At 43.8% G+C, this 21,728-nt stretch overlaps 1 protein-coding gene across 2 annotated transcripts in view; it reads right to left on the reverse strand.

The window, feature by feature from the left end:
- Nucleotides 1–1,874: 1,874 nt before the first annotated feature.
- Nucleotides 1,875–21,728, reverse strand: part of LOC307118620 (trace amine-associated receptor 13c-like) — a gene marked incomplete at both ends in the record, with an annotated part of 186,017 nt that continues 166,163 nt past the window's right edge. Inside the window, one exon of one of the 2 annotated variants that reach the window (XM_079804306.1) lies at nucleotides 1,875–2,881. In XM_079804306.1, coding sequence (XP_079660432.1) covers nucleotides 1,875–2,881 — 1,007 coding nt within the window. Of the gene's footprint in view, nucleotides 2,883–21,728 lie in introns of those variants that run through there. The other variant, XM_079804307.1, reaches the window with a different exon arrangement.

Raw genomic sequence — 21,728 nt, forward strand, 5'->3', positions numbered from 1 at the left:
CTGCTGTTCGTGTTCAAGGCCATTTATGGTCTGGCCCCGGCCTACCTCGCCGAATTAGTAACGGTCTACCAGCAAGCCAGAACTCTCCGCTCCTCTAAATATACCTCTCTGGTTATTCCAAAGTTCAAGTACAAAAAGTTTGGAGGCCGGTCATTTGCCGTCCTGGGACCTAAGCTGTGGAACGCACTTCCAGCACACTTACGAAGCATCACTGTGCTGAGTGGTTTTAAATCACAGTTGAAAACACATTTATTCATACAAGCTTTTAACACGTAGCCTCTGACTGGACTGCTATTTTATGTATATTAATGTTGTTACATTATGTTGTCTAATGATGTTTTTCTGGAAAGCGCCTTGTGCTCCTTTTGGTTGTTGTAAGGCGCTATATAAATAAAACTTGATTGATTGATTGATTGATTAAAACTCCTTAAGGCAGTTGTATGCTCAAAAGTTGTTACCGTTTCTGGAAACATGTTTGATTTGACCTCATATCTGGAGTTAATGTGTTGCAACCTGGAATATTTATATATAGGCCTACTTAATATTAAAATTGAATATTCAGACAGTATTTATTGTATCTCTGTGCTTTGATGATTTTTTTTTATTTTTTATACAAATTATTTCTGTGGTAGAAAACGTTGTTGCACCAAGATCTGCTACTATGGCCCTTAGGTTTGTTATAGACCCGGGGCCCTACGTGTTCTTAATAGAGGCCTGGTTGCAGTGGAGTTAAAGGGACAAATCAAATCACAGTACCAGCCAATATGGGAGCTATACAAGGACATCTTGCAAAAGAATATTAGTCTACTGATTAGTAGACTGTTGTAGTTTTATGTGACTTATATTATATCTTTTTTTTCTGCTGGTGCCCTCTAAGGCACATAGTGTAAACTTTGACCATTGGGTGGCGCATATACCATTTTGTTGTTATACAGCAGAAAAAGGAAGGAAACAATAGGAAACATTGCCAGTAGAATTCATGCATTCACCAGTTTCTTTGAAGCTGTCAAGCTTTGTCAAACAAGCAATGACAAGTGTCATATTTACTCCTGAGATAACAGAGAAATAAATGATCTGAGTGATCAGTTAAAGTAAACTCTGAAGACCAATTATAGTCATTATGGTTTGCTGTTGAGTAAATGTGCACCTGAGGGTGCTGTTAACACCTGTGCTGAATGCAGAGATGATCTCTTCATTAGAGGTGTGAAAGCAACACATCTAAACACACACAGAGAATGCACTGATGCAATAGCTGCTGCTCATAATTCAGGGGTCAGTTACATCATATTTTGTTTTTGGTGTATTTTAGAAGTTAGAACTTTTATTAGAAAAGTAGGTTGATGAAATTAAAATGAAATTTTCCTATCGGTGCAGGTGCCAACAGTACAGTAGGCATTACGTACAAATTCCAACAAAACAAATAAACAAAGACAGTTGATCTTCTCAGTCAGACATAGCTCTTGTGGCAGCCTGATTTTGTTGTTTAAACTACTTCAACTTTCACAAGATTAACAACAATTACATGTAGGTGCCTTATCCGTCATTCACCCACATAGGCCTACGTAACTGAGATGTTTTCTTTTTAAATGTTACTGTGTTGTGCACTACTGGCCCTCCAAAATAAACAGGGGCAAACACACACCAGACTGATTTATGCTGTTTGCTCAGTTTACTATGATTTAATGCAATACAATTCATGAACATTTTATCACTTATTTTCAATGTATGTCTAAAGAAGTTTACTTAATTGTTACATTTTGACAATATCTGCATTTGAGATTTAAACAGCAAACATAAGTTATGAAATTAGCTATATACGGTTACATGTTTTGAAAATTACAAAGATAAATCATACAATATAATTATATCTACCTTCATGTAAAAATGTTGTCCAAAGAGGAGTTTGGCTGAAATATTTTAAGAGTTAAAATGTGTTTGGCAGTCTTTTTAAACCAGGGATAAAATAAAGCATAGACCAGAGGATTCATACCGGAGTTTGTATACACTACCCATGTTAAAACACTTATGGTTGTGGAAGAGATTACTGATATAGAACTGATATAGTACGGAATATAGCACAGCAGATAAACTGTCACAATGATTCCTAATGTCAGAGCAGCTTTGCTCTCAGATTTCCTCCTCACTGAACCTTCCATTACACATTTTCCACCTTTCATCAGAGAGTTTATAACTTTGACCTGCTGATGTGCAACATAAAATATTCTCAAATATAAAATTATGATTAGGGTACATGGAAAAATAAAAGACATGAACAGATCAGTAAATTTCCAGGCAAAACCAAGCGTAACCGAACACTCTCCATAACACATGTCTGTTCTGAGTGAAGTGTCTAAATATCCGTTATTAATTACAAGTATAGTGTTATAAATTGAGAAACAAACCCAGCAGAGACAGATGCTCACTAAAGTTTTAGTTGTGGTTATTTTCTGTGGGTACAGTAAAGGGTGACACACAGCCACATATCGATCAACAGCAACTAAAATTAAATTACTGAAAGATGCTGAGAAGACCAATCCAAGGATTATAATAAACAGTCTACAGAAAGTATCTCCAAAGTACCAACATGTCTCAATCAGCTTAGTGCCCTCTATGGGTATCACAATAAGTCCCATAAACAGGTCGGCCACAGCCAGAGAGAGAATAATCAGGTTGGTTGGAGAGTGAAGCTTCTTGAAGTGAGAGATGGAGATGATCACCAGCAGATTCAGAAACACAGTCCATGCTGACAGCAATGATACAAACACATACATGATATTGTATTCATGTCTGGAGCGTTTTCCTTTGATACATGATGAGTTGATGCCAGGAAAGCAGTATTGAGTCTCATGATCCTCTGTCTCATAGGCCATGAGTGAGTCTCCTCCTGTTTGCTCTGCTCTCCTTTCATTTATACAGTGTCTGGATCAGACAGACCAACCCATACCACCAACTTTGATAGAATTTTTTTAAATGATTTATTTTCCTTTTTTAACATCAGTTTGAAATATAACCCAGATTAGGATTCTCTGTTCAAAAGTGCATGCAATTTGTTCTTGTGTTTCATTTCTTCGCTGTCTGTTTATTGTTTTGTATTTTCACATGAAAGCCATGCGCAGGTGGAACTGAACTGAACACAGGTGGTAGTTATTGATTTAACCAGAAATCATCCGCTGTAAATCACCCTTCCTTTGAGCGGCTCCTGAAACTCATCTGAGGGGATCCCCTTGGTGTGGTTAAGATAATGTCTGTCAATTATGAATGGGGTCAAGAAATAGAGGGCATGCCATCCATTGGAACTCAAGAATGGTTGAGTTGTCCATAATCCTCTATGATAGGTGGGCAATAACCAGTGTTGGGGAATAACTAGTTACACGTAACTAATTATAAAATAAATGTAACTATTATCCATTACTCTGTCAGATTTGAAGTAGGGATGACACGAGGACTCAATCGCAGGAGAAATGATGGGCTTTATTATAAAAAAATTTGAACAAAACACAAACAAAAACTACCCCGAGGGGGAAAACATGACAAACAACAAGACTTGACTTCTTGATTTGATTCGAGCAAGGAAACACATAGGGGTTCATTCAATGACGATCCAGCACAGGCATGAAAACACAAGGAGAATAAATAGGGAAGCAAACAAAAGAGGGTAACGAGGGAAGACAGGTGGGGGGTTAGACAATGGACAGGGGAGCACATGGCAAAAGGATACATGTGACAAGCCATGTGCTCACACCAAACATGACAAAAGGTGTGTTCGACATCGGCTGCGGCTGGATGCAACTGATCGGCGAGAGTAGCCGCGTGCGGGCGGGGAGGAGCTGCAAACACAGACGTGAAGTTGGACACTTTCTGCTTCCTGCAGTGACGCTCGTGCTGTGTTTGCATACTTTATCAGCTGAAGTGAAATAAATGCAATATTTGGCAATACACAGATGTTTCAGAGACATTATTGTCATGTAATACTTTATGCACTGCTTAATACAGCGTGTGTTTGTACAAGAATAAAGTTCAACATATAAGCCTACACTATCAATGAAGTGGGGTCTATGTTTTTAATCAGTTATATTTTGATAAACATGACAATATAACATCGCGACTACATGAAAGGAGGTTTTACTGTTATAAAAAACAGATTTGTGCGCATAAGTGGAGCTGAAGGTTTTAGAATAAACACGAAACACACGTGATCGCTGTCATGCGGTGAATCTGGCCAATCGTGGAACGGCTGTGTCGTCATCAGAGCCTGTGCAGCCTCGAGCAGTCGCTCTCGAGAAACTGCACCGGCTGTGTTAGCCGGATGCTCTCGAATCGCTCTCGCGGCACTTTGTTGACATTACGTCACTGTCACGTGGCGTCGGCGCTGCTTCAAGTCGGACAAAATTTCTAACCGGCATGCACTGCTTCAAGTCAGCCGCCGATCGGTCTGCGCATCGCTGGGTGAAGTCGAACAAGCCTAAACACAAGCACATGGCCCGCAAAGACAAATACAAACCATGTGCTTACACAAAGACAAGACAAATACAGGCATGTCATAGCCTGGATGCCAGCCGAACTTAGCCCCGCCCACAACATTTTTACACGGGCAGTTCGGTCTGGACTTGATCGGTAGAGAAGAAATTATGCCCGAACAGAAGCTGTTCGGACCAATGAAATTGTCAGGGCGGGCTTTAGACGATGATGGACAGATGATAAACAGAAACGTAATCATCCGCGTCAACAAAGGTGCTTGGGTTGAATTTGTTCTAATCCTAAACGGAGAACTTGTTCGTATATGCGTTCACTTTTACTATTTCTCTCAGAAATTATGGTGTTGGTAAGTACTCTGTGTATCCTTATTTTACAACACCGGCAAAGATCGTTTACTCATCTTTTTCTTCTAACGTATTCCAGCGTGCGTGCAGACAGGGTTGCCAAGTCTTTACAACAAAACACGCCCAATTGCTAACATTCCGCAAAACTAGCCAAAAACAAGCCCAATAGCTTTCCAGGGGGGTTGTCCAGGGGGGAAAGGCATTTGGGGGGTAAAATATGTGTTATTTTGGCAGGGATGGCAGCTAAAATTTGCATTCCTGGGTCTGTATTTCACATAATTGGGGTCGCTTCAACCCGCAGACATGGCAACACAGTGCAGTTGAGTTCTGTTGACATTTGATAACTAACGTTATGCGTCGTTCCGTTGCTCTGATTGGTTGTAGGTCTATCCAATTGAGATCTTTCCTGGTTCGGTTGAAACACGCCCCATAATCACAGTCCAACAGAGCAGTATCAGACTCATATTCTGACTAGAATTGAGTATGACGACGTCAGGCTAGGCATGTCAGGGCTCTGTCACAAAACCAAGGATAAACTAGACCGAAGTGACAGAACTCTGACATAGCCTACAGTTACTGAGAAAAAAAAAGTGTAATTAAATTATTTTTCTTTATGAAAATGTTAACGATTATAAAGGGGGTTACATCTGAATATTTTCTGTAAAAAGCTATGACATGTTGAATAACATTAATATTTAATATTTGTTTCTTTGCCTGTTTTTGATGTCCACGATGCCTCTTGCCATTTAAAGGCTGTTTAGTAAAGCAATGCTCTTCTGATGCTTTTGATCAATCCACATTGTAACTGAAAGCTTTAAGCCTTGTTTATACTTTTTGTCTGACTGCGCGCAACCCTTGTCCATTTGGGGAGGTGTCTATAATGTTTTATACTCCACTGCCCCTCTGCCCTCATTGGCTGAGGTGCCCCTCTCAAATCCCCAGAATTTAGTGCACGAGGAATGAACTGAAAGTGCATGTAACTCACTGACACGTTTAGCTGACGCCAAGGCCAAGAGCACAACGTCCACTGAACACATGGGCTGGGCCGCCTCGGGAGAGGGGTGCCCTCCACAAGAGACCCTCCATTTGGGGCTCTGGGGCAGGAAGAGAGTCCAAAGAGCTTGCTGCTCGTGAACATGGACTCAAAGCCTCCATCGGCCGAACAACAGGCAGGCCGCTTGCGTTTCGAGCACCAGTTGTCATACATAGGCTAATAAAGCCTAATGAGCTTGGCAAGTCATAGGAAAATGTTTGCACATAATTATTGTTACAATAAACCACGTTGAAACTATCTCCTATTGTTTTTTCATTTAAAGGGTCACTTCAGCACTGGGAAGATGAATGTGTATTTAAACTGGGTCATTTATGTAGTAGAAATGTGAAATTATTTTTGAATTTGGTGCTTTCTAGACTGAGAAAAGACAGAAAATTTATTTTTGTCTCATGTGGATGAAAGACAACAACTCCCAGAATGCACTTGCTTCGCTGCCCTACGAGGCCATTCCCTACACTGCCCCCAGCGTAGTTTTTATCTTCATAATAATACAATAATTTCGTTCAGTTAGAGAATAAACACTACAATTAAAAACTGAGGGTATCAATCAATAAAGTGTGAGCGAGCCGAACGAAACTCACTGGACAAACACAGCAGAAGGAGTCAGATCTCATTCAGCCCGAGAGGGAAGTAGTAGCTGAGGTAAGCGCGGCTGTCGTTCTAGTCTGGTGCGTTATCTGAACGCATATGGAAGCTAAACTCTCATAGGGATTCATTAAAAAGTTGAAACACTCACTTTGCTCCGCATCGCTCCGTTATGAGGTTGAGCCGCGAGCGCATTTACATTCTGTGCATCAGATCTCTTCCCTGTTGGCGGGTTGAAAACATGCGGAACAGCTCCCTATACTGGCTCTAGATTTTTTTTAGCCTCTGGCCAAAAAATCCTCAGATGACGCAAAATGACGATATATGCGAAATGGTGAACCCGGAGCGGAGTGATTATTGAATGCTTTGAGTGTGGAGTGGAAATTGCTGCCACTCCAATCCGCTCACATACTCTGGTCCGAATGGACCAAGACGTGGTGTCCCCTCAGGTCTGGCAGGAATATCTGCCTGGCACGAAGAACTGCCAGCATTTCGAGGCAGTTGATGTGCAGCTGTCTTTCCTTGGCTGACCAGGAGCCGAAGGTCGGTTTGCCCTCGCACAGACTACCTTCTGGAAATCGCTCCCAATGCCATGCCAGATTAGAACCAGTGAGTCTTCCTCCAAGGGGTCAGGGTCGTGACACAGGTCTGATTCACCTTGATACGAAAGGCATTCGTGATGCCAGGCGTGGACTGGAACCAGAGGTTTTGGCTGTAAAGGCCTGATTCGCTCAACAGCTAACACAGAAATTTCCACCTAGTATAGGCAATAATTAGATTTTGTGTAAAATACATATTTCATTTATACAGTTGTACAAACATTCCATAAAACAGTACAAAAGTCTTCTGTTCCAGATGTATACATTATTATTATTTGTGTTGTTTGTTTTATTTAAAAATGTTTTGTCTTATTGAAATCTTCTTTCTGTCCTTGTGTTATGTATGCATGTACCAATAACTCCTGAAAAAAACACAACAAATCCCTTCTTTGTTGGCAAATAAAGCTAATTCTGATTCTGATAAAAAACAAGCGACTTTTACCCTTTTTAATGTCCAATTTTTTTTATATTTGCATTGTTTTATTTTTTGTAATATCGATTATTTTCTCATCCAGTTTTTTTTTGAGGAGACACTGCCTCCTCAGAGGAAACACCCCTAGTATGTATGTTGTCATGTACCAGATAAAACATTCTGTTTCATTATGGAATTGGACTCTCCATATGATTAGTTATGCTTTGATGTAAATACAGTGAGCTTTGAAAACGGCGGTGCATGTAGGCCTCTCACAAAGGAAGGTTGATTTGTCAAATGAGCAATGTCAAGTGTCTCATTTACTCCTGATAACAGACAGCAGTAAGTCATCTGAGAAATAAGTTACAGTAAACTCTAAAGACCAATTACAGTCGTTATGGTTTGCTGTTGAGTAAATGTGCACCTGAGGGTGCTGTTAACACCTGTGCTGAATGCAGAGATGATCTCTTCATTAGAGGTGTGAAAGAAACCCATCTAAACACATACAGGGAATGCACTGATGCAATAACTGCTCATTATTCAGGGGTCAGTTACATCATATTTTGTTTTTGGTGTATTTAGGTCAAATAAGTATAACTTTTATTTGCCAAGTACTGGATATAATGCATATTCCTCTCTTTACAGGTGCCAAAAGGACAGAGAAACACATTACCTACAAATTCCAACAAAACATATAATCAAAGAAAGCTGATGATCTTGTCCGTCAGACATTGTTACTAATAGCACTTGTGGCAGCCTGATTTTCTTCAATTCTCTTAGAAATTGTTGTTTAAACTACTGCAACTATCAGTATGACCAACAATTACATTTATAGTTTTTACAACATAAAACTTAACATTTGGCATGTGTAAAATCTGTAATGATGCTTTATATTTTTAAAGATGAAACACAATCAAAACACTTCCTTCTGATATGATATCAGTTAAATAAAATGTTTAATGCTGGTTTAAATATCTTAAAATTGCTGTATGCCAATAGTTGGCCCTCTAACAGTTGAGGTGTAAAACTGGCTTCAAAAAGGATGCAAAAGCATCATAAAAGTATTGAAAAGTGGTTAATACAACTAATCACTATAGTTGAAGTTTTCTAAAGCACTGTAATAGTTCAGTGCATCTAATAACCGTCAAAACACAGCCCTAACGTCTAGGCTAAAAAAAGGCAAAATTTGGGCTGTCAGTGAAAATGTAATAGATGTCTAACCATAGCCCAAGAATAGACTACTCATCAACGCATAGAACATGTCAAAGATATGAAACCAAACACCTTGTAATCACTGTTGACTTTGCTTACATGATGGAATATCGCAAGTTATTTAGGCAAAAACGACATGTAAACAAATTCAAGGTTATTTTGGCTAGAAGTGGGTTACTCATAGCCAGACTATATCGGGTCCATAGTTAACCGAGACGATTAAATTATTAATCATATAGCACACAATAGACCACTTTTATGATACTGTTATAGTGCTTCATTCTGCTTTTATTGTGATTGCATGGAAAACAGACCAGAGGAAAAGAGGTGGCTGGTAACTGAGTGCACACTGGAAGGGAGTGAGTCCAGTGGTAGGCTGACGAAGAGAGTTCTGTATATACTCGGTATATATTCCAAGAGTTCTGGTGGCTCGCAGGAAGAGTTTGCAGGAAGTGCCCAACCTCCTGAATCTTCCTCTCCATCTGCCGATTCGACTGGGGATGGTATCCTGAGGCTTATGGTCACACCTAGGAGAGTACAAAAGGCCTTTCATACCCTTGATATAAACTGTGGTCCGCGGTCTAAGACGATATCTTCGGGAATTCCATAATATCTGCTATGGTTAAACATGTGTTCAGCAGTCTCTATTGCAGTGGGAAGTACCTTGAGGGGGAGAAGGCAGCAAGACTAGTAATTGTTGAAAATGAATCAATAATTACTACAATACGTGTTACTGTCTGAAACAGGGAGGTCTGTGATGAAATCCACTCCTTGATATAACCATGGGCAGCGGCAGGAGTTTGCCTGATGGTAAGTGGCAAGGGGTCTTCAAGATGGCACAGTCGGTGCAACCTTGGACGAACCTTCTCACATCGCTGACCATGCTAGGCCACCAGAAGCAATCTTTTAGCAGTGAGAGGGTGCTATTGGCCCCTGGGTGGCCAGTGTCCAGAGAAGAGTGAGCAGAGTGAATCAGTGAAGTGTGTTGACTTCTGGCGACATACTGCAATACTGGTGAACAGCCCGGCAGAGTGGTGTTGGAGGCATTGGAAGGAGTATCTGGACTGGAGGACCACTGAATGGGACTTATGATAAGCTCCTTGGGAATGATGGGTGCAGGTCTTTTGCTGACCTCTTCTGGAGTATAGATATGAGAGAGAGCCTCAGCGTTCACATTCTTTGGGCCTGGACGATAGGAGATGGTGAAATTGAAGCGTGTAAAGAATAAAGGCCAGCGTGCTTGGTGAGGATTAAGTCTCTTGGCATCTCATAGTTTTTATGATCAGTAAGCACAATGAAGGGATGTTGAGCACCTTCCAACCAATGCCTCCATTCTTCAAGGGCCAGCGTGATTGCGAGAAGTTCCCTGTTGCTGATGTCGTAGTTTTTCTCAGCTGGGCTGAGTTTACGGGAGAAGAAGGCACATGGAGTTTAGCTGGAATCCTCTGCTGTTGAAACAACACCACTCCTATTTTAATATCTCATTTTATTTCATTTTATAACATTGATATTTATTAAAGGAGTAATAAAAGACAAATTACAGACGTTTTGGTCATAAACTTGCAGTTTTGTAGCCTAGAAATCTAGACGCACCCTAGCGGCAGAAAATTTATTTTGCCGCGAGTGTAGTCTAGCAACTCTCGGTAGACCTGAGAGCTGGAAAAACCAAACTCTGGTCAGGCCAATCACAGCGTGTGTAGAGTCGGTGGGCGGGCTCAACCCAATGACGGCACGTCACGGCAGAGTTGCAGAGGTTCTGCGTGCTACTCGTAAACAAAGAAGCTGACAAACAGCTGTCTTTTGAATCGGCTTTGGCCGTGACTCTGGAAGACTTGGAGTTAAGCTTTTCTTGGAGAAAAGAACAAAGAACGGCACTGAAATCATTCTTAAGAAAAGAAGATATGTTCGAAGTTTTGCCTACCGGAAACGGCGAAAGTCTATCAACTAACACTAGCTCGGCTTCACCTTCTTCTTTGCTCTGGTTGGTTGGCGCCCATGGCGCTATCCAATTGCATGCAGAGGAAATTTGAAAGACAACCGTTTATCCCGCCCCTCGGATTGAGCCCTGTCAATGGTGAGTTTCCAGACCCAACATCTTGATGTGGGTCTGGCTTGTCAGGCTAGCAGTTTTGTGCATTTGTATTTATATTAAATGCGTTTACTGACTAAATACCATAAAGCCATTCTAGATGTAGAAACAATATTTTTACTTTTTACCATATAATGAGGTGCCATGTGGTTTTACCTGTAGTGATTTAAATAGAGTACCCGTTAATTTAAATAAGAAAAGAGTTCTAACTCAGTAATAATATTTAAATTTTGCCCTTTAAAAACTAGGTTGTTAAAAGTTTTACAGATATTGTTTGTGTATTAAATTTACTCTCAGCTCAAGCTTTTTTGCCCCCGGGTGTGTCCACAGCATTGAATCTGGCCTAGTTGCATGAGTTTGTGACCTAGTTCTGGAGTGCTGATGGACTCTGGCCGCGAAGGAGACGAGTGAAAACGTGCTGACCCTGGTGTTCATCCAGACATGACAGCATATAAGTGGCGAATCTGATGGATAACTGGATGAAGCGATGGTGTCATCGAATGCAGTGAGATGCAGCCTTACTCTGGGTTCCAATCCCTGCCGATAGGTGGTGATTTTAAAGCTGCTCACCCGCTAAGGAATCACCCGCTAGTCTTCCGAAAACCTCTCGGAAATGTTCAAGGAAATTATCTAAAGACTGCGTTACACTGCTCGTCTGGACCCAGATGGTCTCCGCCCATTGAAGTGTTCCCCCAGTCAGCAGGGAAATGATGAACACGCTCTTGGCTCTGACATCCCACTAACAGTGGGATAGAGATTAGGCTGGCGATTACTGGCGGCGAAGAAGTGACAGTGTTTGAGGCGGAAGTGGTGGCGCGTGGAGTGGTGGTGAGAATCCGCTGAAGGGAATCCATGATATCCTGGAATGGATTGGGAACACTCATGTTGTTGTCAGATATCTTCAAATGGTCCGGTCATTGTTTCAGAAGTAGATTCGGAATACACAAGATAGCGTTAAGCAGGAAGTTTTATTGACAACAATTGATGTGATGAATCGTAGAAGGTAAGTAAGCAGAAAGAAGATACTTTAGCAGTGTTGATGAAGATAGTAATGGTGACCTTTCCCTTGTACGACCAGGATATCGTGGATGATGGAGAGATCAGACACGCACAACTAGACGAAACTAGACGAAGGGAGACGCTGGAGAGGAGAACACAGAGGAAAACCACAGGAAGTAAGTGTACAGGAGAGTCGCTGGAGAATCGAACTTGGGAGTCGTTGGAGTATCAAGGAGAGAGTCCACTTCATGAGAAGATTTACTTTTTTAAAAAATAGGATCGAATTTTCACTCAGAAATTGTTAGTAAATTGAACAGAACATGATTTCAAATAAAGGGTAAACACAGTTATTGGTGGCTTGAATTAGAAATTAATTTGTGCAGTTTTAATACCAATAATGTGTTTTTGTGTGATAATGAGTTTAATAAAACTGAATTACATTACATTACATTACCATACAAAACTTTACATAAAAATATTTTTAATCAATGTCTGAATTGTAAATGAATAAAAGTTCTACTTCTAAAAAACAAAACATAATGACCCCCAAGTAATGTGCATTCTGTGTGTGTGTGTGTGTGTGTGTGTGTGTGTGTGTGTGTGTGTGTTTACCTGTGTTCACACCTTTAATGAATGGCTCATCTCAACATTCAGCACAGGTGTTAACAGCACCCTCAGGTGTACATTTACTCAATAACAAACTATAACAATTGGTCTTCAGTTTACTGTAAATAAGACACTTGTCACAGCTTGAATGGAAAAACAACAACAACCCATGTGATACCCACACCATAATTTGCAAAGTGCACAGAACCATCAAATTTAAAGTGATAGTTCACCCAAAAATTAACATTTTGTCATTACTCACCCTCAAGTTGTTCCAAACCCGTATGAGTTTCTTTCTTCTGTTGAACACAAAAGAAGATATTTTAAAGAATGTTTGTAACCAGACAATTGACTACCCATTTACTTCCATGGTGGGAAAGAAATACCATGGAAGTCAATGGGTTCCAAAATAGCTTAACAGCTTAACAGCTGCAACCTTCATGATTTGTGCTGCTACATCATCAAAGTAACAATCTGATTCAAAATATTTTTTTTTTGCTGCAATCAGGGTTTTCCAAGTAAACACACATGAGGCACAATTGTCCTATGTCCTTCATAGTGCTTTCTTCAGTGATGCTGTCATTTGAATGGAATTCACTCAATTATCTACAGAGGAAACTGAGAACTTGAACAGAGAAAACTTCTGACCGGTTTGTCCAAAAATCATAAAAGCGGTCTAGTTAGATTCGGGGAGGCATTCCAATGAAGTCCAAGTGAGCCATTTTGAATTTTGTAGTAAAATGCTGTATTTCATGAACACATGAACACACAGAGCGTATTGTTACAAAACTCGGTATGGGTCATCGGCACGATGTTCTAAAGGAGCCTGAGAAGTTTCGAGCCAGCGCCACCTAGTGGTAAAATCAAATATTCTCATGCATTGATTGGAGTTTACTTATTTTCACGCAAGTCTCCTTAGATTGCTGAATCCTTGCAGAGTCCAACGATACCAAACATGCTAAGTTTCGCCATATGGATAGTGCAACGTTGCAATTTAGCACTTAAACAACTTTTGCAAATCTCTTTGAAACCGTTAGTCCGATCGAGACGAAACCACCATAGGAAATCTGGAATCATAGCGGGTTTCAAAAACGGTCCATTCCAAATATCAACATTTTGATCGTAAAAGGCAAAAAAATGCTATCAAAGTCGGTGCGGGTCATTTTTTATATGCTCGTTAATACAAATGACTACAACTCCTAAACGAAACACAATATTTTCACCAAATTTGCGGGACTAAGTCATTTGGTGGCACTATAATGGAACAAAACATGAAATTGCCACTAACTACAATACAGTATTATGATGTAAATTACTATATTTTATGAATGCATCATTACTACATTTATTCAAAAGTTATAATGAAATTTCACAAAAATGCTAATAACTTTTTATTAAATTTGCCTACTGTAATGACAGTAATGACAAACTTCCTGTCCGCCATTTTGATTACTTTTAAAAACATAATTTCTCAAACTCCTCCTTGTCCGTTTGTCCGATTTTCACCAAATTCGAGAATCTTCAGACCGTGCCAAAAAAAAGTTACGGATTTTGTGTTGATAGACAAAACAGTTTTTGTATAGCGTAGCAACAAATTTGAGGCATGGTGCCAAAATGACTCTTGATTCTGTATCTCTGCAATGCTTTGGCATATTGACACCAAACGTTGCATGTGTCATTGTCGCCTCACTCTGACCACACCACATCAATTTGGTCACAGCACCACCTTTTGGTAAAAAGTGATAAACCATTAAATCATTATTATTTACTGTTTTAAAAAAAAAAAATATTTGCATCCTAGAAAAACGAAGGCTGCCTTCCAAGGATCCTTCAAATTGAAATGGCCTTCAGCGACTTTTGATGACGAGGATATGAAATATGCAGCCTTCATAGGATGCAGTCTTCCGTTTGAGAAACACCCCATGAGGTTGCACATGTTGTGGGCTTCTTAATCCAAGGACATCTTCTGTTTGGAGTTTGATGGGGCATTCTTTGTGAGTTTTTCTGAGTTTAATGTATTTTGCATACTGAAGATTGATGTATGATATTGTTTGGAACCGCATGTATGTTTATGTTTTCATTAGACAATTCTTAACATCTTTGATAATAATTTGCTTGTCAAAGCAATTGTGTTCACATGTATATGTGCATATAATGTTTTAGTCTTTGTTTTTGTATTTTCAGTTTCACAACATTCATACAGTAAAACATTCTCAAACATCGATTTGTAGTTCCGGGAATTATTGTGTGATGAATGTTGACTCAATCAGGCCAGTACATCACTGATGTTTCCCCACTGCAAACTTCATGTGGAATGGAGAAATCCCACAAGTTCTCCCCTAGTGTTCAACCAGACGAGTAATCGATTGCACACCTTATTGTTTGTAACTGTCACACACTCCCCTACAAAAAATTTTTTTTGTTTCGACATTACCCAAATTCTCTTTCAACATTAGTCTTTTAGTCCCTTTTGTGTTTTACACACACACAAAAAATTGTAGTGCAAGAGTTCACACTCACCGTCATGTAGGAATTTGACACTGGTCTCGGTGAGTTGATTCAAGTTTGCTTGTGTTCAGCCCAATGGTGAGTTTGACAGACAATACAGTACCTTTTTGCATCGTGAACACTGCTTCATCTGCTTTTCAGTTCTTGCAAATCTCTGGGACTGGTCAGTGGATCTGGTTACTCCCTGTCCGGTGGAAGTAAACACTCTCAATTTAAAGGACTCTCTTGAAGGCTTAATGCCACAAATTATGCATACTGCTTGGAAGTGCTCACCACTGCCACATCTAAAACAATGCATGCAACGGTCCTCTGTTCTTTGCTGCTGACAAATTGAATCACTTTCTTGCTTGGGAATGAGTAGTCGTGCATAATAATGTCGAGGCATGGGGTTGAAATTGAGTGTTCAATCTTGTTTTGGTTGGCACCTGGTGATGCCCAATATGGCTGCACTTGACACTGAACAATTTCTCTGTCAGAAGTTCTCTGTACAGAAATGGGACATTGTGGTGAGGCAAAGTCTGGTTGCTGCAACGATTCTCTGATGTGAGCTCTTTCAGTGCTGAGTGTTTTTAGTAAAGCTATATCAGTTATTAGTTCTGTCAGCACGTTAGAAGATGATTTTGGTACACTTTGATTCGTTTCACCACTAGATTTAACTGCATGGAAAACAGTGGTTGTGTGCTGCACATTGGTTTTCTTTTTCTTTTCAGCCTCATTAGCACAAGTCCAGATTTAATGCTGTAACTTTGGAGACCAGTGAGTACAGTTTAACAGATTCTGCTTCTTGGGATGCAAACAAGATTACCTGGCACAGTTGCACTTTTTTCTTGGAAGTGAGAGCGCAGAATTTGTAGGGGTAGAGGGTAGGTAGAGTCAGGTTTGGCCTTCATTCTAAATAACTGTAAGCCTGGGGAAATTACACAAATGACCGAACCAACAATGTCACACTCCAGATAGCCTCTGTTCAGACCGTTCTCAATTTGTTGTTCTCTGGTTTCCCCCACAATCCAAAGACATGCAGGTTAGGTGGATATTGGATATTGGATATGCCCAATTGTAGGATTGTGTCAGTCAGTCAGTGTGAATGTGTCAGGAAGGGCATCCGAGGTAAAACTTTTGCCAAATGTGTGTGAACTCAACTCAAAATTTAGATGTGATCAGTCACTAGAAAATTTTCAATTGGAGACCTGTTATGTTTGTACACTTACATTACAGTAAGACAGACACTCAGATCGGAGCTGACTTGAACATATCTTTTACTGCGCCATTGCAATTACTGCACTCTCCACTAGAGCGCACCAATACAGAGTAATTTTGGATTAATAACTCAATACACAACAAGATCTGATTTTTTTTACAGTGCATCTTGTTATCTGGTTATTGGTTAATTTGCCCCACCTGTTCTCCCTAATTTCCTGCCTTGTTTGTGCCCTTTATAATCCCCATGCAGTCCTGTGCTGGATTGTTGTTGGATGTCGTCTGCCCTGTCGTACTTCTTGTTTACGGCTACTGGTGTTTATGGTAATTCTAGTTTGGTTTTCCCCCTTGTGGGTGTTTTTGTTTGTTTTATTTTTGTTGTTTAATAAATCCTCGGTTTCCTCTTGCATTTGAGTCCTCGTTCCTTTTCCTTTGTACCACACCCTTACAGGAACGACAGCGAAAGTGTTGAATCGGAGCACGCAGATTGCTTTTATAGTGCAGGTGAGAAGGGAGACACGCAGTATTGCTGAAATTACTTCTCACAAGAAAGTTTACAAATGCCTGATTTGATGTGATAATATTTGTTGATTAATTTATTAATAAACATTTCCCGCTTCATAAACCCCAAACTTGCGAAAATGAGTAAAATGATGCGCAATACCAGCGCCAAAATTCAGACCCTTTATGGTATTGATTTAATATCGGTACATCGGTATTAGATTGTGGTACCATACCGAACCCAAAATTGTGGTATCGAGCCATCCCTAGTGAGCAAACAGAAAGCTGTCTATCCAGCACCGAATTCAGTTCTCTTGTGTGGTTTATTGCACTTTTTAATAACTTATCATGCATGCTGCGCTCTTAATTTTTTTTTATATATATAAATAAAGCAATTCAAAAAAAGAAATTTGAAAAAAAATATTTGAACTTGAAATATATGGAAATACTGATTATTGACAGAAACACAATTCATGTGTAAAGAAATAGTAAAAGATGTCTGTCATGTAAATAATACTTATGCAAACATTAATTAATACTTTAGCACTGTTTCACCCCATTATTATGTTGCTAAATATAATAATGCATGTTATATGCTTGTTCCCTTTCGTTCAGTCACTACGACGTACGTTAGTGACTAACGAATGGGGGTTTCGCTTAGAAACCAATAAAATCCGAGAATTCAACAGCGCCCAATGGCAGTGCCAATGCCATGGGCATGCGGAATTTGCATGCGTAACTCCGCCCCACCTCGTGGGTATATAAGGAAGTACGCTGGCAACATCGCATTATGTTTCTGCTTTGGAGCCAAGAGTATCTCTTCACTCCTTCAAGCCTGATCTGAGTCTTCGACAAGCCTTCGAGACGAGCAGCTTTCCAGAGACGTTGGTGTGACGGCGCGTTCCAGTGATCATCATCTGCCTGCCTGCTGATCTGCGCAGCGGTCTGCTAGTCAGCTGGTGTGTGGTCCCTGGGCGCTTCGGCGTTCTCTGCGAAGCTTCCTCTCATAAAAGAGCTTACACGTGACGCGTCCTTTTCAGGATGTCTCGTCCGTGTACTTCTGGGTGTGGCCGGTCGTTATCTCCCTCTGATGGGCACAAACACTGCCTGGTATGTTTGGGCTTTCAACATGCCCAGGCAGCGTTTGTGGATGAGTCATGTTCCCACTGCGGGAACATGACCATCGCGGTGTTGCGGTCAAGACTCCATGACCTTCGTAATGAAGTGAGAGTCCCCTCTACCACACCCCGATCTACTGAGTCCCAGAGGCCCAGTACTTCGGCTGGTGGTCAGGGTGACCTGATGGTTACGGTGTGGAACAAAGCCCCGACGCTCATGCCTCGGTGCACACCCCCGTCTTGCACACTGCAACCCGCGAGTGTTCAGACGCAGATCGCGGGGCCGGCTCCTGCCCCCCCGCGCATCTTGTTTGGCGCTCCGGAGGAAGATGCGATGTCGGTCACCGCATCACAAGGTGGGCTCGAGTCCTCTGAGGATGATGACTCGGCTGTGCTGCCGCCTTTGGGCGCGCCAGCATTGCCCGAGTCGGACCCAGAGCTGACAGCCATGTTGTCTCGGGCAGCCGCGAGCTTAGGGATAGAGTGGAACCCTCCGCCCTGTCCCCAACGCTCTAGGCTCGACGATTGGTTTTTGGGAGCGCACGCTGACAACCGTCAGTCCCCGCCCCCAATACCTTTCTTTCCCGAGCTTCATGAGGAACTCGCGCGGTCCTGGAAGTCCCCGTTGTCTTCCCGTGACCGTTCGGCGACTTCCTCCGCCTTCTCCGTCCTCGATGGGGTGGCGGCTAATGGGTACACTGGGGTCCCCCCAGTTGAACGTTCTGTTGCGATGCAACTGTGTCCTCAGAGCGCTTCAACCTGGCGCGGTGATCCTAAGCACCCCTCCAAAGCCTGTCGATTCACATCAACCTTGGTGGCGAAATCGCACAGAGCCGCGGGGCAGGCTGCCGCTTCTTTGCATGCCATGGCGATCCTCCAGGTCTACCAGGCCAGGATCCTCAAGGACATGCACGAGGGTGGAGTTGATACGGGGCTCTTAAATGAGCTGCGTGCCGCCACCGACCTCGCTCTCCGGGCGACGAAGGTGACCGCACGCTCCCTGGGTCAAGTGATGTCCACAAACGTGGTCCAGGAGCGTCACCTATGGCTGAACCTGGCCGATATGCGGGACACCGAGCGGACCCGGTTCCTCGATGCCCCCATATCCCAGGCCGGCCTCTTCGGCGGGGCGGTTGAGGACTTTGCCCAACAGTTCTCAATCGCCCAGAAGCAGACTGAGGCTATAAAACACGTACTGCCCCGGCGGCCAGCTGCTGCCTCCACCCAGCCGCCGGCACAGTCACCTCAGTCTGCTCCACGCCGAGGACGCCCTCCTAAGGCTCCCGCCCCTCCCGCCCGGCCCAAGCAGCAGCCTCCGGATGACCCCGCTGGTGCAGTTTCTGGATGTCTGGCTTCAGCTGGCTTCCGTCAGGCGCGGCTACGCGATTCAGTTCGCGCAGGTTCCTCCCTGCTTCCGGGGAGTCCGTTCCACTATGATCGGGGCCAATGCCCCCGTCATGCGAGCGGAGATTGCCACCCTACTGGCGAAGGGTGCGATCAAACCTGTCCCTCCAGCCGAGATGAATTCCGGGTTTTACAGCCCGTACTTCATTGTACCCAAAAAGACCGGTGGGCTACGACCGATCCTGGACCTGCACGTCTTGAACCGTTACCTTCACCGGTTTCCGTTCAAGATGTTGACAGCGAAACGCCTTTTCGAATGCGTTCGTCCAGACGATTGGTTTGCAGCGATCGACCTGAAGGACGCCTACTTCCATGTCTCCATTCTACCTCGACACAGACCGTTCCTACGGTTTGCTTTCGAGGGGCGGGCATATCAGTACGCAGTTCTACCATTCGGGCTTCCTCTGTCCCCTCGCGTCTTTACGAAGATTGCCGAGGCAGCCCTTGTGCCCCTTCGGCAGCACGGGGTTCGCATCCTGAACTACCTCGACGACTGGCTCATACTGGGTCACTCTCGAGAGCAGGTTTGCGGACACAGAGATTTGGTGCTCCATCACCTAGCCCGTCTGGGCCTTCGGGTCAACTGGGAGAAGAGCAAACTTTGCCCCGCGCAGAGGATCTCTTTTCTCGGTATGGATATCGACTCGGTCGCCATGTGCGCGCAGCTTTCGAGCGAGCGCGCGCAGTCTCTGCTGACTTCCCTTCGTCAAATCGAGGGCAAGAGTGCGGTTCCACTGAAATTATTTCAGAGGCTCCTGGGGCATATGGCATCTGCAGCCGCGGTGACGCTGCTCGGATTGCTTCATATGAGACCGCTTCAGCACTGGCTACGCGATCGAGTCCCGAGATGGGCATGACGGTCTGGCACGCTCCGGGTACAAGTGACTCGGGCCTGCTTACAGACACTCACCCCGTGGTCGAACCTCAGCTTTCAACGGACCGGAGTGTCCTTAGAACGAGTTTCCAGGCATGTTGTTGTATCAACAGATGCATCATCCACGGGCTGGGGTGCCATGTGCAATGGACAAGCAGCCGCGGGCTCCTGGATAGGACCCCAGCGCCTTCTGCATGTCAATTGCCTCGAGTTACTGGCAGTACGGTTCGCCCTGCATCGCTTCCGAGCGTTGCTGAGGGGTCAACATGTACTAGTCAGGACAGACAACACGGCCGTAGTAGCGTACATCAACCACCAGGGCGGTCTACGCTCCCGCCGTATGTCTCAACTCGCCCGCCATCTCGTTTTGTGGAGTCAGAAGCGCCTGAGGTCCCTTCGTGCTGTCCACATCCCGGGCGACCTGAACCGTGCAGCCGACGAGCTCTCACGGATTCAGCCTCTCCCCGGAGAGTGGAGACTCCACCCCCAGACGGTCCAGCTGATATGGGAACGGTTCGGCGACGCACAGGTAGATCTGTTTGCCTCCCAGGACTCTTCCCATTGCTCCCTGTATTATTCCCTGACCAAGGGCACCCTTGGCACGGATGCACTGGCGCACAGCTGGCCGCCAGGGCCACGCAAGTATGCGTTTCCCCCAGTGAGCCTCCTTGCACGGGTACTGTGCAAGATCAGGGAGGACAAGGAGCAGGTCATGTTGGTCGCCCCGTATTGGCACGGCCAGACCTGGTTCCCAGAACTTCTACTCCTTGCGACAGCCCCTCCCTGGCCTATTCCTCTGAGACCGGACCTCCTCACTCAGAGACGGGGCACCTTTTGGCACCCGCGTCCAGCGTTCTGGAAGCTCCACGTGTGGCTTCTGGACGGGACGCGGCAGGTTTGAGTAGTCTTCCACCTGCGGTGGTCGCTACTATCACTTCCGCTAGAGCTGAGTCTACGCGACGTCTCTATGCGCTGAAGTGGAACCTCTTCGTCACATGGTGTTCTTCCCGCCAAGAAGACCCCTGGAAATGCCCGATCGGGTCCGTGCTATCGTTTCTCCAGGAGGGGGTGGAGCGAAGGCTGTCTCCTTCCACCCTTAAAGTGTATGTGGCCGCAATATCTGCCTACCACGATCTCCTGGGAGACAAAAAGGTAAGTCAGCACGACCTGATCATCAGGTTCCTGAGGGGGGCGAGGAGACTGAATCCTCCTCGCTCTCCTCTCGTTCCCTCTTGGGACCTCTCAGTAGTCTTAAGTGCTCTGCAGAGGCCTCCCTTTGAGCCTTTGCGGTCGGCTGAGATTAAGTTCTTGTCTATGAAGACGGCTCTGCTGACCGCATTGGCCTCGCTTAAGAGGGTCGGGGACCTGCAGGCATTTTCGGTTGACGAAGCGTGCTTTGAGTTCGGGCCGGCTAACTCTCACGTGATCCTGAGACCCCGGCCCGGATATGTGCCCAAGGTTCCCACCACTCCGTTCTGAGATCAGGTGGTGAACCTGCAAGCGCTGCCTTTGAAGGAGGCAGACCCAGCCTTGGCATTGCTCTGTCCAGTACGCGCTCTCCGCGCCTATGTAGACAGTACGCGATGTTTCAGGACCTCAGACCAGCTCTTTGTCTGTTATGGTGGAGAGCGGAAGGGAAGTGCTCTCTCAAAGCAGAGGTTGTCTCACTGGATAGTGGACACCATTGTTTTGGCTTACCAGCAGCAAGGTCGACCATGTCCCCTTGGTGTGAGGGCACACTCCACCCGGA

The sequence above is a fragment of the Gobio gobio genome (assembly GCF_949357685.1).
Source record: "Gobio gobio genome assembly, chromosome: 22".
NCBI classification, from domain to species: Eukaryota; Metazoa; Chordata; class Actinopteri; order Cypriniformes; family Gobionidae; genus Gobio; species Gobio gobio.